Source organism: Lepisma saccharinum, chromosome 2, assembly GCF_977018435.1.
Source record: "Lepisma saccharinum chromosome 2, izLepSacc3.1, whole genome shotgun sequence".
Taxonomy (NCBI): Eukaryota; Metazoa; Arthropoda; class Insecta; order Zygentoma; family Lepismatidae; genus Lepisma; species Lepisma saccharinum.
This window is the reverse complement of record NC_139230.1, coordinates 200,040,221-200,056,651: the sequence shown is the minus strand read 5'-3', so window position 1 is coordinate 200,056,651 and position 16,431 is coordinate 200,040,221. Positions and strand designations below refer to the sequence as shown.

General features: G+C 36.1%; 1 protein-coding gene across 1 annotated transcript in view; it reads right to left on the bottom strand.

Annotated features, from left to right (window-relative positions):
- The window catches only part of LOC145984257 (protein AATF-like), a 46,554-nt gene that overhangs the window by 18,510 nt on the left and 11,613 nt on the right, over positions 1-16,431 (bottom strand). The window contains exons 2-4 of the mRNA XM_083117862.1: positions 14,308-14,542; positions 7,599-7,843; positions 2,191-2,375 (exon numbers count right to left, since the gene is read on the bottom strand). Of these exons, the coding sequence (XP_082973988.1) occupies positions 2,191-2,375; positions 7,599-7,843; positions 14,308-14,542 (665 nt within the window). The remainder of the gene's footprint in view (positions 1-2,190; positions 2,376-7,598; positions 7,844-14,307; positions 14,543-16,431) is intronic.

The window sequence follows — 16,431 nt, the reverse complement described above, 5'->3', positions numbered from 1 at the left end:
TTAAGTATTTTCAGCTTCGCCCCCTGAAAAATGTAAAATCAAGGTTCCACTGTATTGTACTGCAACTAAGTTGTATCTTACAAATACAGTGAAACCTTGATTTTATGTTTTTCAAGGGGATTTTGGGTAAAGAGTTTATAATGCAAGAAAATATTTAATCTGGGAATGTAAAATTGGGTTTTATCATTTTCTGATTTGTTTATGAGCTAAGTACACTAGTGTCCAAAATTAAAGCAACAAACAGAAATAATCTCCTCGTGTGATCTTTTTTATTGATAAATTTGCCAAGTTTAACCTGTTGCTATCGTGATTTTTTTGTTGATAAATCCTGGTAGGGGTGCCCACAGGGGGGGTTTTATGGTGCAGGTTGCGCCATTGAGATTTGGGGGGGGGGATTTTTCCCTTCAAATAATAAAAAAATCAACATTTATATCTTTTCCAAAATATATGTAAAAATTTTACACCTTAAATGCACCATATTTAATCCATTAGATGAAGAAATGAAAGTGTTTAGGGCATTATCGAAAAGGGGGGGGGGGATTGAACTCCTATATATTAGGCCTTAATTGACACGTGGGTTCTGAGGGGGATTCTGAATTAAACTTTGCTGGGGGGACAGTATCCAACTCTAGGTTTTAGATTATGGCGAGTACTTTAGTTAGAGGGGGATTGAACATTAAATTGAGGGGGGTATCCAATTCTTGTGTATTACTATTGTCTTAGACTGTTGTGAAAATTCTTGTGTGGAGACTGAGAATTAATTTTTTGCAGGAGGCAATATCCACTCTTCAATATTAACAGTAAGTCTAAAATTGGCATGAAAATTTTGGTGGTAGGATTGAGTATGAAATTTAAAGGGGGAGATAGAAAGCTCTTGATAAAGTGTTAAATCTTAGATTGTCAAGGGATTTCTGTACTGGAGAGAGAGTTCGAATATTACATTTTGGAGACTGTATTTAGCAATAAGGCATCCACACGTTTTCGACCCCGAATGTGCCAAAGGAAAAGCTGGAAAAGACTAAATATCTCGGGATCCTAAGAAAGTATTGACACCCCATTAAATTAATATTCTTCAATGTTAAGGGTACTGATTGATTTACTGATTTGGTGTTTTAAGTCCACTTTATGCACTCTAAGTCTAATCAGAACTGAACCCACAGTTTAAAGTGGGATCCACGCGATATTCTCGATTATGATGAACGATTTTAGGGGTGGTCTTGAGTGATGGCACGCCTGTTTAGGGAGGAGGGGCAGATCAATTATAATGTTAATTAAAGCTAAGGAAAAGGTTACTTTCGGTAGACACACTGTCCTAATTAAATATTTTGTGGGGATTACAATATGGTTTAAAGGGCGCAAATATTATGATTTGGGGGAAACGCATGGCATGATTTTAAAGGGGATGCGCCATTGGCCTTGGGGGGATGGGCAACCTTCAATCCTGGCACATTAAGGTTAGTTTATTTTCTATCTTAAACCAGTTGTCTATGACATCATAAATATTACTATCACCTGATCGTATTATGTGGTCAAATGGACACACGGGAAAGAATTTCCATTTGTTGCTTTAATTTTGGACATTAGTATATTAAAAGAACTCTCATTTTGTCACAGTAATTCCATAACAAAATAATTTTTTGTCACAGAATTAATGAAATCTCAGCATAGTTTATACAAAATTCCAGAATAGTATCTGTATCATCTCATGAACAAAATAAATTTTTTGAAGTTGAAATGCAGTAAAATACTGGTGGATATTTGTCACTAGTTATTAACCAATAGCAAACATCATGACTCAGTGAAGAAATATACATTTTAGTCATGCATATCAACTACGATTAACCTTTAGGTGGCAGACAGGAGATATTTATTAAAATTCGGCTAGCAACAGTGCAAAAAATGTATAGCCTTGTTTATTATTCTAATTTAATGACATGCATAATACAGAAACACACAAATATTAAAAAAAATACATATTGCACTCATTCTTTAAAAAAAAAAAGGTAATGGAAATTTTCATAAGCGAACTCAAAATATTTTTTACAAAATTTTGAACTGAATTTCAAAATTCAGATGCCAGGAATTTTCAGATTCCATGGTGACTGGGTGCCTGTACTCTTCTACCCACGATAATAATATAAAGTTCAAAAACAAATAAAATAACTTCTGAATTCAAGTTACAAAACTAACCTGGAGATTAACAAGTTTCCCAAGTAAGGTGTCCAGAGATGACTTGAGAGCCGATGTGTGAGATCTGAACTCCATCTTTCCAGCTTCTTTAAATTTCTGATACATGTCGAACTGTGGCAGCTGGTTTGCACTTTGCAAGCATTTCTGCAGAAGCATTCTTCCCTCAAGTATATTGTCCCACAAACCTTGAATAAAAACAATGACATGATTTCTGAGGTAGCTCCAAATTCTGATGCCACTTTCAAATATCTGCCTAAACTACATTTTTGGACATTAAGAAAATATACTTAAATATTCTAGGGCATTTCTTAAGCTATGGATTGACAAATAATTTCTTTTAACAATATAGTGCATATGTATGTTGGGACCCAAATGGGGGCCACTAATATTTTGTCCATGGGAACTTTTAGTTTCATAGCAATCAGATATTTTGGAGGATGGATACGGTATTCCATTTGGATGAAATCAGTGAAGACAAATATGTCAGCCTTATAATTTTGGCATAGTTGAAACATCTACAAAAATAATGGGAAAACAAAACTGTGAACAAACTGCATTGAAGCAGATTTAAAAGTGTGTGCAGCTACCATATGTTGTATAGTAGGTAAAGGTAAAGTTCCCCGTGCATATAGCACTGCGCCATGAAGGCACATTCAGGGGATATGGGGGTAGGGCCCGACATATTCTTGATTTCGGCCATTTTGGAGATGATGTGATCACACCCAAACTCCAGCTGCCTTTACACCCCCTCCCCCCCCAGAACCCATTGATTTGAGGCTTGGTGAGTTCCAGAGCTGCTTTATGCAGGGACAAGACCAGAAAAATTCCGACCTTACATCACCCACCCCAATATTCGAACCCGGGTCTTCTGCATGGCAGTTAGCCAGGCTGTCCACTTCTTTTTCACATTTGTAATCAAAGTAATGCCCCTAAGCAGTAGTATCCCCCTTTTTCTCTCTATATTCTCAATTTTCACACACATCCAAAACCAGGATTCGAACCTGGGGTGCCTGGCATTCCAGCGTGCTGTACTAACCACTGCATCACGGAGGTTGACTAAACCACCACAGCTATCAAGCATTAGTAATTAAGCCCCGCGACAGGTCAAGTTTGCAGCAAGTTTTATGTATTAATACACGCGAAAACGGCGCTCAGCATCTCCCATGCCAGTCTTGCCTCAACCGCCGAGCTAATCACATCACAGACAGTAAGAAAATCAGAAGTATTGCAGTGGAACTATATTCTGCTCGTACGTTTGGGTCTATATATGTGAAAATTTGCTGCACACTTAACCTGTCGCGGGGCTTAGTATAGAATTGCAATGTGCAACCCTGGGAACTGATCACTAGAGGCATACAAATTTTGTTTTTGACGAAAACACGAAATTTACTGTTTATATACAGACGCGACACTTTCTGAAGTCTGAAGTATCCTGTGAGTTATGCAATTCACAGAAAATTGATTAATTCTGCTGTAAATATTTGAGAAGCAAAAATGGACCCATTTACGCAGGAATAAACTTAATACTCTGCTAACTACATAAATGTGCTATTAGAAGGGATAAGTTTATTTTGTGTAATAAGTGCAGTTTTAAATCAAATTTAGGATTATATTCACAATTTTAAAACCAAAATGTCATTTTATATATAGCACTTCTGATGCGATTATTCACCACTATAACACCGAAATTTTATTTTATTTACCGCTTTTGAACCCGAAATTGACTGTTTTGTACCAAAATTTTGCTTTTTTATTTACCAAAAATATGTGCCTCTACTGATCACAAATCTACTAACTGTTACGCCATCCAGGAAGAGTAGAATCAAACTCTTGGTCAAATACTATTTAAGAACATGGTATTTTAGATAATTTAATCATTTGCCCCGCACTGTGGCTGTGCGGTCATGCTTTGGGCTCTGGCTATGGGACGTGTGCAGGTTTGAGTCTCCTGAGATTTCGGCCTGTGTATGAGACTGGTGAACACTAACATCATGATTAAATTGGGGAGCTACAAATGTGTAGCGTAACCTCATCATGAAAAACTACGACGATGACTGGGGGTTCGTCGTGCTGACCACATGTCACCCCGTAACTAGTTGGATGCTCTCCCACCTCAGAGGAGGATCAGGTGGGAGTGCGGCTGGCTGTCGGTAGGTAGGGCTGGGCCTTCAATGGTCTGCGGCACGGGTTATGTATGCTTTTAGTTTAATCATTACAAGGTGTGAGACCTTCATTGTCAATTCTTAACAATGTTAACAGAAAATATTAAATAGTTTCTGACTCAGTGAACTAAAACAATACAAATTGAATGTTCCAATATATTACTATCAGGGAAAAATGTATTTCATTTTTAAAATATATATATTTATAAACATAACCTGAAAAAAACCACCCAGGTTGGTTTTTTAAAAATGGGCAAAATGCCAACCCTGATTTCACCTACTTAATCTGTTTAGTCCCTCCTCTGTTTCCTTGACAATGTGGATGGAAATGCATGCAATGTTGAGTTTTAATGTGTTATTGTGTGTTGTGTTTTAATTGTATCTGGTCATTAACAGGTGTTAGCATAAAAATACAGACCTCACAATGTAAAAAATGCACATATAAATTTCAACCACCATATTCTTGGTCAAATTTGGGTGAAACTTGGTTTTAAGCCCAATTTATGTATATACTGACTAATCAGTACTGGAATTGCAGCTTAACCCGGTATCGGTTATGCTCACTTTAAGTCACATTGTCGGTCATGGGTGAGCAAGGTGCTTTTCTGGCATATTTCACAGCATTTTCATTTTTAAAAATGTATTTTTTGTACTTCTAACGATTATTATATCCCTTGCTCTTTATTACATCCTTGTTTCAAAATATTTGTTTTCAAACAGCATGATAAGACAAAGTGAACAACTCTCATCCTCAAAGCTGCCCAGAAGAACTCTGGGGTAATTCCATCTGTGCTCCACAAATCGGATATAATATAAAATCACTTAGACACTTTTCGATTTTCTATTAACAAGACAAAAACACATGGATGTGAAAACTCGGTAAAAACAGTGTAGCCTTATTGGCCAAATAATACACAAGTCTAAATAAAATTTTAAAAAATGCAATGTAATCGGTCGCAGGTGAGATCTGCACTCACTCTAACAACACTTCTTCCACAACTGCCATTTATGTTATCTTATTAGAATGTGATCAGGTCACTCATGACACTAAAATTCAGCTTGAGAGCAACACAGGCCAATACTTGAAATATTCTTAACTCTTTCGCTGCGGTCGTCGCATTTATGCACAGCACGCCAGGTGCCTTGCTCTGCGGAAGTCGCATTATTGCGAGTTCATACTTCCACTCGCTGCGGGTGTCGCATTTCCGCAGTACGTCGCTTTTAGTAGCCTTCAGACATCTGTTGATACTATTTGGAACTATTTGAACTTGTAGTTTTGTTTATATCCGTATGATGTCGCTTATTACGCCTCCGTTTAGAATACGAGCGTTGAGTTCTCTGACATGTCAGTTTCAAATGAATGTTCGAATGTAAACAACATGGCTTCCTCAAGTCGTCAACACTTGTTTGATAATGATGTTACTAAACTGTTGAATCAGAAGGTGAATTAAATTGTGACAATAATAGCGACAGTTTTTATGAGACTTCAAGTGGTGACAGTGATTGTGTAGTGTCTGATGAAGAATTTGTACCGTCGTCCGTAACATCATGGAGCAGTGTGCAAAGCAGCATTGATCTAGGTGCGGGAAGTTCGACACAGGCAAGAGCTAAGTTACTTGGTGACAGTACAGTATTTAGCACACCATTTTCTTGTTTTCTTGTTTCCCCCGCTCAGTATTTGAACACACAGCAGAACAAACTGAAGTTTTCACCACCCAGTATCTTGATACTACTTACGAATTTCCACGCCGCTCCACCACTCTGCGTCATCCCGTGTTTTGAGAAATACCATACCATCAGGGACTACAGAATGGTTTGCCAGTGCAAGGAATGACTTTTGTAATTTCTCTATAACATATTTTGCAATGTAATTTTTTAAAATTATTCTTTCTAAATTTTTTTTTTTTTTTCAAAATTTCAAAATATTTCAAATTTTCAAAATTTTTCTAAATATCATACCACCAGGGACTACAGAATGGTTTTCCAGTGCAAGGAATGAATTTTGTAAGTTCTCTCTCATATATAACGCAATATAATTGTGAAAACTATTTGTTCATAAAAAAATATTTTTTCAAATTTAATTACGCAGCCAAGGGATATTGTGTGCCAGAGAATTCCGCAGCGAAAGAGTTAAAATGGCACTTCATTAAAATCGATCGTGGGTTAATGGAGTGGGATCCAAACAACTGAAACTTGCCTCCGCTGGGAAGCAAATGCAGCAACAACATTAGCCACTATGCTATTGATGAGATCCTAGGAAGAAGCTTCACTTGCCCATTGTGGCTTATTATGAATATCTTATGTACATTTTGTCAAAATATAATTCTGAAATGGGCACTCCTTAAATTATCTGAAATAACTAACATTAAAAATACATAGGATAAAAATAGACAAATATACAAAACAATGTGCTACTTTTATTTATTTTCTTGCAAGTTTCATAGCATGACCTATCAAACTCACTTTGTATGGCATATGCTTCCTTCACAGCATTCTTCAACACCATCCCAGGTTTCTGAAGTGGGGATACAGACCATTGAGTGCAGCAGGACAGGAAGGGAAGGACAAGGCAATGAAGATGGTGTTATTTTCATTGTTTATTATCGTGATGTTATAGTATCACTTCTACTAAAGGTATTTTCTACTGTTACAGTGCTCGATCCTAAAGCTGGCAAGGGAAGTGGGGAGCTGGGAAGCAACCAATCCAGCAGCCAGTAGAACGAGGTTCACATAGTACTTCTTCCTGCCACGTCGTAACTCTTGGCGCCACCGGTGTTATCTGGTTGGTCTGCGGTGTAATCCCCTCTCCCCACTTCCCTTGCCAGAACTAGGACCGGCTGCCGTAAGAGTAGAAAAGACCTATAGTAACTTATTATGTTTGTAAGAATGGATGGAAAGTATGTGATGGTGTGCATACACCTTATTCAAAATTTGAAAGGCACAATTTGTTGGAGTAAAGAAACTAAAAAAAAATGTACCTTTCCTTTTTGTTTAACCTATCTACTCTGAAGAGATCTTATTTGGAGTCAGATCAACATAACTTCACTTCAATCCTTAGCAGTAAGGTGGAGTCACATATCTCCAATTTACTGACTCGTAAGTCAGACATATTCCTACGAATACATTATTTCCTGTCTCCTGTAAATTTGAAAATTGGAGTTACATCCCTCTGGTTCTCATACGACGAATTCACATCCAAGATCCTAAACAATGAAAGTCTCAAATGTAACATATACAAATACTTACTTAGTTGGCACTTAGTAGCTCTTGCTTTCTCTAGTTCAGTTTCTGCATCTTTTCCAGGTTCTTGCTGGAAGACAGTTACATCATCATGGGGAGAACTAGGCGTAGACTCGGCACCTGCTATGTCAAACCCCATTTCAGCATCTGATACTCCATCACTAGAAAATTCATTCCCTTCTCCCTCCGATGAGGTTTCATCGGCTGATTCACCCTCCTCCTCATCATCAGCATCACGTTCTTCTTCTTCACTGGTTTGAAAGCAAAATCATACAATCAATGCAATAGTAAAAAAAACCTAGAATATACATATTGCAGTGAAACTCCCTTTATAGTAAACCTCGGATTTTAGGTTTTTAACCTATTTTTTCCTTTACAGGTATGTAAGAAATAATATGTCAGCGTTTCGTTAAAAAACGCAACAACTGGCGAAGTTTTGTAGTGGCTATAAAAACCTATTTTGCTTGTTAGAACCTAAATGAAGTCTTATTTTAGGTTTTTACAGTGGCGTGGCATGACTTTTTCAAAAGTGTTACCGGCAATCAGACGTTATGATCTCCACCCCCCCCCCTCCAAATATGCCTTTGATCTAGATTTTTTTGTTTTTTTGTACAATCTGCTCAGTGAATAGTAGTCGAGCCTTGTCAACATATTATAAATCCCAGGACTTGGTAATTGAAAGAATTCAAAAACAATTATTAAGATATTTGTATTACAAAAAGTATAATGTACCAACATATTATAATAACAATGACCTACTTAATGAGTTTAATTATGAAAGTCTTATTAATAGAAGGGAAAAAACAACAAATATTTCTGTACAAAACAATGACTGGCATCATAGATAACCCTACTTTTCTCCAAAAGATATGTTTCAAAGCAAGGAAATGTGGCTTAAGGTTGCGACAAATGATGTCTAATGATATTCCTAAAACAGAAAGATTCAAGAATTCCCCATTATTTAGAATGTTCTTTGCGTACAACAAAATATCTATATTGCAATCTAATCTTGATTTTAGTATCTCAATCAATGAGTACAAAATAATTTTAAGACAAGTGTTTACAACATAAATTATCAGACTTAGTGTTATACTTAGCAATATATCACTGAATATAAAGAAAAATGACATCTTGTTTGTTTCTTTGGTCTTGTTTTGTATTATTTTGGGTTAAGCACTTCTAAATTGCTAATTGGGTGTTATATTATTCTATAGTATAGTTTAATAATTTATATTGTATTATACAGGGTGACAATTAATGAACTATATGAAATAAAACGGTCATAATTTCTGAACAGTTCGCGTGATGACGTCCAAACTGCATGGCTGGCCACAGGGCATGATGGGAATTCGTATGCGCATGCGCACGCAACGTGTTGATGTCGGCCATTTGCAAGTGAAAATGTCACAGTACAGCGTGCAGGAGCATATATCACTTGTGAAGGCCTATTATGGGAGCAATAACAGTCCGATTGCGGCGCAAAGGAAGTTTGCGACCAAGTACAAGTTAAAGACAACCGGTCCAAGTGTGCTAACAATCAAGAATTTGATTCGCAAGTTTGAGAGAACATGTAGTGTTTGTGATGTGGTTCATGCAAGATGGAGCTCGACCCCATCGGACCATGCGAGTGTTTGACGTCCTGGAGGAGTATTTTGGGGACCGCATTCTGGATCTGGGGTACCCAGAGGCCACTGGAAGAGGACACGCTTGGCCGCCATATTCCCCGGATCTGAACACATGTGACTCTTCCCTTGCATTGGCACACTTTCCTCTTTTTACCTCTTGTGGGCAGCAAAACGGCCTGTGTTTTCTCTTCTGTCGGCTGCAGAAAAAATGTCCTCTGCAATATACACTCGACTGTAATGCTGTTCGTTAATGTATTTAACAATGTTGTTATTTTATTGAAAAAACTTTTTAATTTCTTTACATTTTGCTGTTACTGCCGGTTACATGCCTCTGGGTTTTAATATATTTTTAAATGTTTTACAGGATTTTTATGTCACACTGAGGCATTTGCTTTGTTTGGTCGTGAAAAAATTCAATGACAAACATGTTTGAAACATACTCTCTCTCAGTCCATGGTGATTTTTCAAAGTTCTAAAGAAAGCAAAAAATGTCTGGTGCCACTGTTACGTGTACAGTCCAAAGTGCAAACTTCTGATCTGTGTGGTCTTGCTCACTTTTGCGTCACTTCGGTGCTTTGTGGCATTCATGCCTAGCAAACTAACATTTCAGTATTGAAGTTTGCACCACTGACTATGTTTTTTATAGTATTTTCAGCATAAAAGATGATTCTCACAGACAAAATTATGGAGTTTGATTGTTGATAACATGAAAAAAAAATGTTGCCTAACTATACAGCAAAGAGTGGATTTTAACATAAAATTTGCAATGGTAAGTTCTGCCATCGCCATAGGGTTAGGCAACACACATAACGTTATGCAAGAGAGTACGTACTTCAGGATACAGGTGTCCCATTTTCATTGCCGGTGACTATACCTAATCAGTATTTTTCAGGAATTTTGAACTACTGAAGGATTTTTTGAGCCTAACTTAAGACTTTTAGGACCTATTTTAGGATTTTTAGAGCCTATTTTAGGAACTTAAGAGCACACTTTTTAGAACCTAAAAATCCAAGGTTTACTTATTAGTAGTGCCACATATTTATTGTGAAGATCAAGATTTCAGTAAAAAAGAACTGGACACATTTTGAGATCAAAAGCAGTATATAAAATGGCATTTCGGTGTTAAAATGGTGAATGTAACTCTAAATGTGTTAAAAAAAACTGTACTTATTACAAAAAATAAACTTTCCCCATCTACTAGCACTATGCTTCTCAAATATTTACAGAATAATTCATCAGTTTTCCATGATTTGCATAATTCATAGGTAGAGGCATGCATATTCAGTTTTTGACGAAAACACGAAATGTAAAATAACACATTATAATGTTAATTTTTCATTTTTCTGAAAGGAGTGAGGTGCATTTTCCTACAATGTTTTGTCACGAAATAATGTGAAATGAACTGCAAAATGCAAAATAGATTCAAACATGAAACTTAAAACAGTTTATTTACCGACGCAACACTATCTGAAGTCTGAATTATCCTGAGAGTTATGAAATTCACGGAAAATTGGTTAATTTTGCTGCCAATATTTGAGAAGCAAAAATGAACCCCTTTATGCAGGAATAAACTTAATATTCTGGTAACGACATAAATGTGTTTTTAGAAGGGATATGTTCATTTTGTGTAGTAAGTGCAGGTTTTAAATCAAATTTAGGATTATATTCACAATTGTAAAACCAAAATGTCATTTTATATACTGATTTTTCACCGCTATAACAGCGAAATTTTATTTACCACTTTTGAACCTGAAATTTTGCTTTTTTATTTACCAAAAATATGTGCCTCTACTCATAGGATAATTCAGACCTCAGAAAGTGTTGTCAGTAAATAAACTCTAAATTTTGTGTTTAAGAGTTGTTTTTTTTTCATCATCATTTTGTGACAAAACATGTTAGAAAATGCACTTCACACCTTCCAAAAGCTTGAGAAATGAACATTACAGTGTTTTATTTCACAATTTTGTGTTTTCGTCAAAAACAAAATATGCACGACTCTACTTATTATACATTCAATCTGAAGGTATAGGGATGTGGCAACTCCATTACCTAGTGGGAAACCACTGCAATTAGACACCTGAGTACTGGTGATTAAACCACAGCTGTTGATTGGGAGAAAATGCCCAACTCCACTGCAAGGCCAGAGGATACCAGGGAGCACACCCTGACAAAGCAGTCTGAGTTGTGCTAATTCCCCATGTCAGGGTATCAATGGATTGGAAGGGAAATTAGAAGTCTCGGACAAATTAATCAATACGAGGATGACCAGACTGAAAAAGGAAAACAACAATAGGAACCTCGAATATTAAAATTATAACTGGTAAAGAAGTGGAATTAGTAGAGGAAATGAAGATTCACAAAATAGATGTACTGGGACTTAAGTGAGGTGAAGAAGCGGGGAAATGGTGTATGGTTATCCTCTGAGGACCTCATGAGTTGCACACGATAGAAGAAAGACAGGAAAGCCAAGCTTATGTCTAATTATTATCACCACATCTTTGATTCCCCAAACATGAATAGAAAGTAATAATTAACATTTGCTGACAATTAACTCAAAAAGTTCTTGCACATAAATTTTTATTGCCAGTAGATCTAGCTAAAGTAATGTGTGAAAAGGGATTTTGTGTTTAAATGATTGCTATTTCAATATTCTAATTACCTCATATGTGAACTAACGATTTTTTTAAAAAATGGACTCTACCAGGGTGGTCACTCTGGAACCATGATAAAATTCAATCATAACTTCCGGTTTTCAAGGAAAACTTTCCAAAAATTCAAGGCAACAAGCAGATGTTTTCTCTATTTCAACCTTATGTATTATCGCCTCTCACCACCTTCGCACATACAAAGGCAAATATATTAACAATATAAAGGGTCTGTGTGATTCAAATGTATACAAAAATTCTAATTCAATTCAATTAAAGGGTATATATATTTAAAATATTTAAGGTGCGGAGTTTACATTTGTCATTTCACATACTCAGACTCGAAATACATCCACACACACAAGTCACAAATGTTATGGGATATACTAATCTATGAAATATTGTTAATAATATAAGAATTTCAAACTCAAATTTTAACTAATCAACTTCAAGATAGCATTTTGTAGGTTTGGTGCGTATTACTCACAATTCCAGAATTTAAAAAAAGGATGTTAAAGACTGTACTTACGTATGCGAGTATGTTGTTCCAATATTTCTTACTGTAGAACGACGTTTCGGAGATTAACTATCCCCTTCTTCAGGTTCATATGAAAAAACTAGGTACTTAGCATAGTACCACGTTGAAATGTAATATAAGGATTGTGGACAAGGGTTGGTGTGGATACATTTAAAATATTATATCCTCGCCCTAGAGGTATATAAAAAGCTCGTCGTTCACTAAAAAACAACTTTTTTAACATGAGAATAGGTTTATTGTGCATTTTTTTTTGTGAACGATGAGCTTTTTATATACCTATAGGGCGAGGATATAATATTTTAAATGTATCCACACCAACCCTTGTCCACAATCCTTATATTACATTTCAACGTGGTACTATGCTAAGTACCTAGTTTTTTCATAAGAACCTGAAGAAGGGGATAGTTAATCTCCGAAACGTCGTTCTACAGTAAGAAATATTGGAACAACATACTCGCATACGTAAGTACAGTTTTTAACGTCCATTTTTTATATAACTTCAAGACATTTAATCTTGTAATAAACTTCTGTCTGTTAGTTACACTGTTCCGCAAACACGCAGTGTTCTTTTCCTTCCTACATAAAAATGAAAGCTAGACTGTGAAAAACTTGCCTCAGAGCATTTATAAATATGTATGAATTCAATAGGATTTGGTTTAATAAAAGTTGAAATTTTTCACATGTATGGAGAAAAATTCACCCATAAATCCCTGAGTCAACAATTCATGCATAATTCCCGGTGAGTAGCAACCCTGTCTACTAGACTGATATGGTATAGTTACATTAAAATACTCACATTCATAAATATTCTGAACAACTTTTAATTGTTATCCATCTGGAGGGGAAAAAAGGGGGTGTAAAAACTGGACTTTTGTGAAAAACATTAGGAGGTATTGAGGAAATTGGGGGGTGTGTTAAGGGTGTATGGATAAATCACTGTATTAGAGGGCCACTGCAATGGCTTCTAATAATAATAATAGTTTATTTAACCCTCCGTTACTCGCGCGGCGTCTATGAGACTCCAGAGAGTCTATCAGCAACGATAACGTCTGGAACGAGGTAGCTCTGGTATTCCCCATCCAGGTAGCTTTCTGGTATGAGCAAATGATTGTTCAGAACAAGCTACGACAGTTCAAGTTTGTGCGGTGATAAGTTATTAGTGATATTGCTGAGTACTCATGTTACAAAATCGCACATACAACATATGTTATAAAACAAGAGTTCTAGAAACAACAGGGCTAATAATGTGTTTTATCCACCTAAAAATGTAAGTTTTTGTTGTGTATTGCTAGAGTTTTGTATTTTTATTAAATATGTAGGTTTTGTATTTTAGAACACTCAATGCATATTTGTTGCATTTGTGCCCAAAACAAATAATGTGTTTTATCCAACTAAAAATGTAAGTTTTTGTTGAGCATTGCTAGAGTTTTGTATTTTTTATTAAATATGTAGGTTTTGTATTTTTTTAATAAATATATTGGTTTGAAATAAAATTGTGTTCACGCTTCGGTTCATCTGAACTACAATAATCCTCAAAGAAATATGTTTTCAACGCAGGTCATCACGTGAGTCTGTCAGATGCCACGTGAGCATCGGTGTTAGGAATATTGGCGCGAGCAAGGGAGGGTTAAAATACTGAGAACAGTTAAAACAACCACCTAATAATCACCTTGTACTGAAGGATTTGGGGGTTCAATACCTGGTGGTTCCGATCACACTTTGAACAGTAGGTCCAGTCCCCATTAGCCTAACAGTGCATCAAGTAGACTTAAACAAAAACTAGAACAAACGAAGATATGTCAACCCAGCCAAGCCCCAATGATAACAGATTAATCCATACAACCAGAACATTTCATAAGAAAACATGAATGGGGAGACTTTATAACATAAAACAACAATGCCCCTACCTGATATCTGAATCATCTTCTTTACTTGGTTTCCTCTGCGCTTGAAGTTTAAAGGTTTTTTCTGAACCATTTAAATCTCCCCATTCAGCTTTTAGTGCTTTTCGTGATATTTTCCTGCCAGAATATTTTTCATCATAATCTTCTAAAAGCAGTGCATTACGTTTTCTCAAGGTAGAAACTTGCTCATGATCTTCATCAATATCTGTATCCTCAGGAATGGGTTCTTCATATACTTCTGTAAAAAATAAAAATAAAAAACACTCATTACTGACATGTTCCAATAATCACTACTTACAATGAAATATATTTACAAATAGCACTCTTTGGAAATAAAATGTACAAAAATTTGCATTATTATCTTCAATCATCTTATTAATGGGCTTTAATTACCTTTATAACTGCAATGAACAAAAGATCAAACTCCAATTAAGAGACCAAATGTATGACTTTCACAATCAGAAGTAACTGCCTTTTCTTGACCATTCCGTCAAACTAGGAAACTAGATACATGGCTTTAACAGGTCTGATTTTTATGTGTTGGATGATTTATGAAAGATGTTTAAGGAAGATGAGCAAAGAATTTTAAAGTTTGGAAATGAGTGTGAATTAATATTTCAAGCTTGTTGAAAGTGACTCTGTTATTTCTAAGTTGCAAGAAGCAATAAACATGCAGAAATATTATACCAAACGGTACATTGTGAGAAGTTATTAAGCTTGTAAAATTAATTTGCTGTTTCTTTTTTCTAAAAAAAAGTATTGCATATGCACAAAACAAAAAGAACTGGACAAATACTAAGATGGTAGTAATATTATTTTCCAGTAAATATGTATTTGCCCCTTTAGTAAGTGCACTTAAGACACACAATGGTTCATTACATCTCTAATGTAGATATTAGAATCCAGCAATTAGAACTTGTGCCTTTTCATATAACATTTGTTTTATTTTTTTTTTAGAAAAGAAAGGAGTTTGAAATACTGGTGTCAAATACACAGTTCTGAATGCTGATTCGAGGTGACCACTGAAAAGATAAAATTCCACTCATTCAATTAAAACTGAGCATTACAAAAACAGGGAAAAGTTCCTATCTCCTTAAAACATTGCACAACCTTCGAATATAATGTACCTCTCAAAAGTTTAAAAATTAGCAGTCTCAAGGTGTAAAATGAAATTTGAACATTCAGTTTGGCACCTATTGCAAACAGCTATTTTTGGTAAATAATCAGCTATGCCTATCAACATGGAAATGTTAACCTACATATTGGATTCTCGTAATGCAGAAACATGTGATATTTTAAGAAAGTGGAACAATTCATATTTCTTTGGCATATTCACTTGCATTGTACAGTGCATTCCAAAAGTCCCCACACTCAAAGTTTGAGAATTTTTTGCTTATAATTTGTGGAACTTGTCAACAAAATAAATACATATTGGGTTGGTGCGAATGAAATGTCCGCTTTGGCATCTGGTGGGAAACTTACCTCAACACAACAACACAGGGATTGACTGAGGTCACAGGCTAACGTCATAAACTCTGTATATGTCCAGCAAACAGGCTGGAGCACCCAGACAGTCAGGAGGCAGTGTGTTACTGAACAGGGTCATCTGAAAGTGCACCATGGAGAACACACAATTGCGAGTGATTTGTCTTTACGAATTCAAACTGGGACATTCTGATCAGCAAGCCACCAAAAACTATAACAGTGCATTTGGGCCAGGAATGGTAAATGAACGCACCAATCGCCGTAGGTTTGTCAAATTTCGTTCTGGTGACACAGCATTGCAAAATGACCCCCTTGGCCATCGACCAACATCATGTTCGGATGAGCTCCTCAGGAACGCCGTTGAAGCGGATCCTCGGAAAAGTGTTCGTGCCATTGCAGACGAGTTAGGCATACACCATACCACTGTCGTTCGGCGGCTCCGTGTGATCGGTAAAGTGAAAAAGTTGGACTCATGGGCACCACATGATTTGACACCGGTCAACAAGACTCGACGTCTGGAGGTGTGCAGTTCTTTGAGTGTAAGGAATAACCGGGATGGTTTCCTGCATCGGATTGTCATTTCAGATGAAAAATGGATCTGCTATGACAATCGTAAATGATCAGGAGAATGGTTGGATCGTG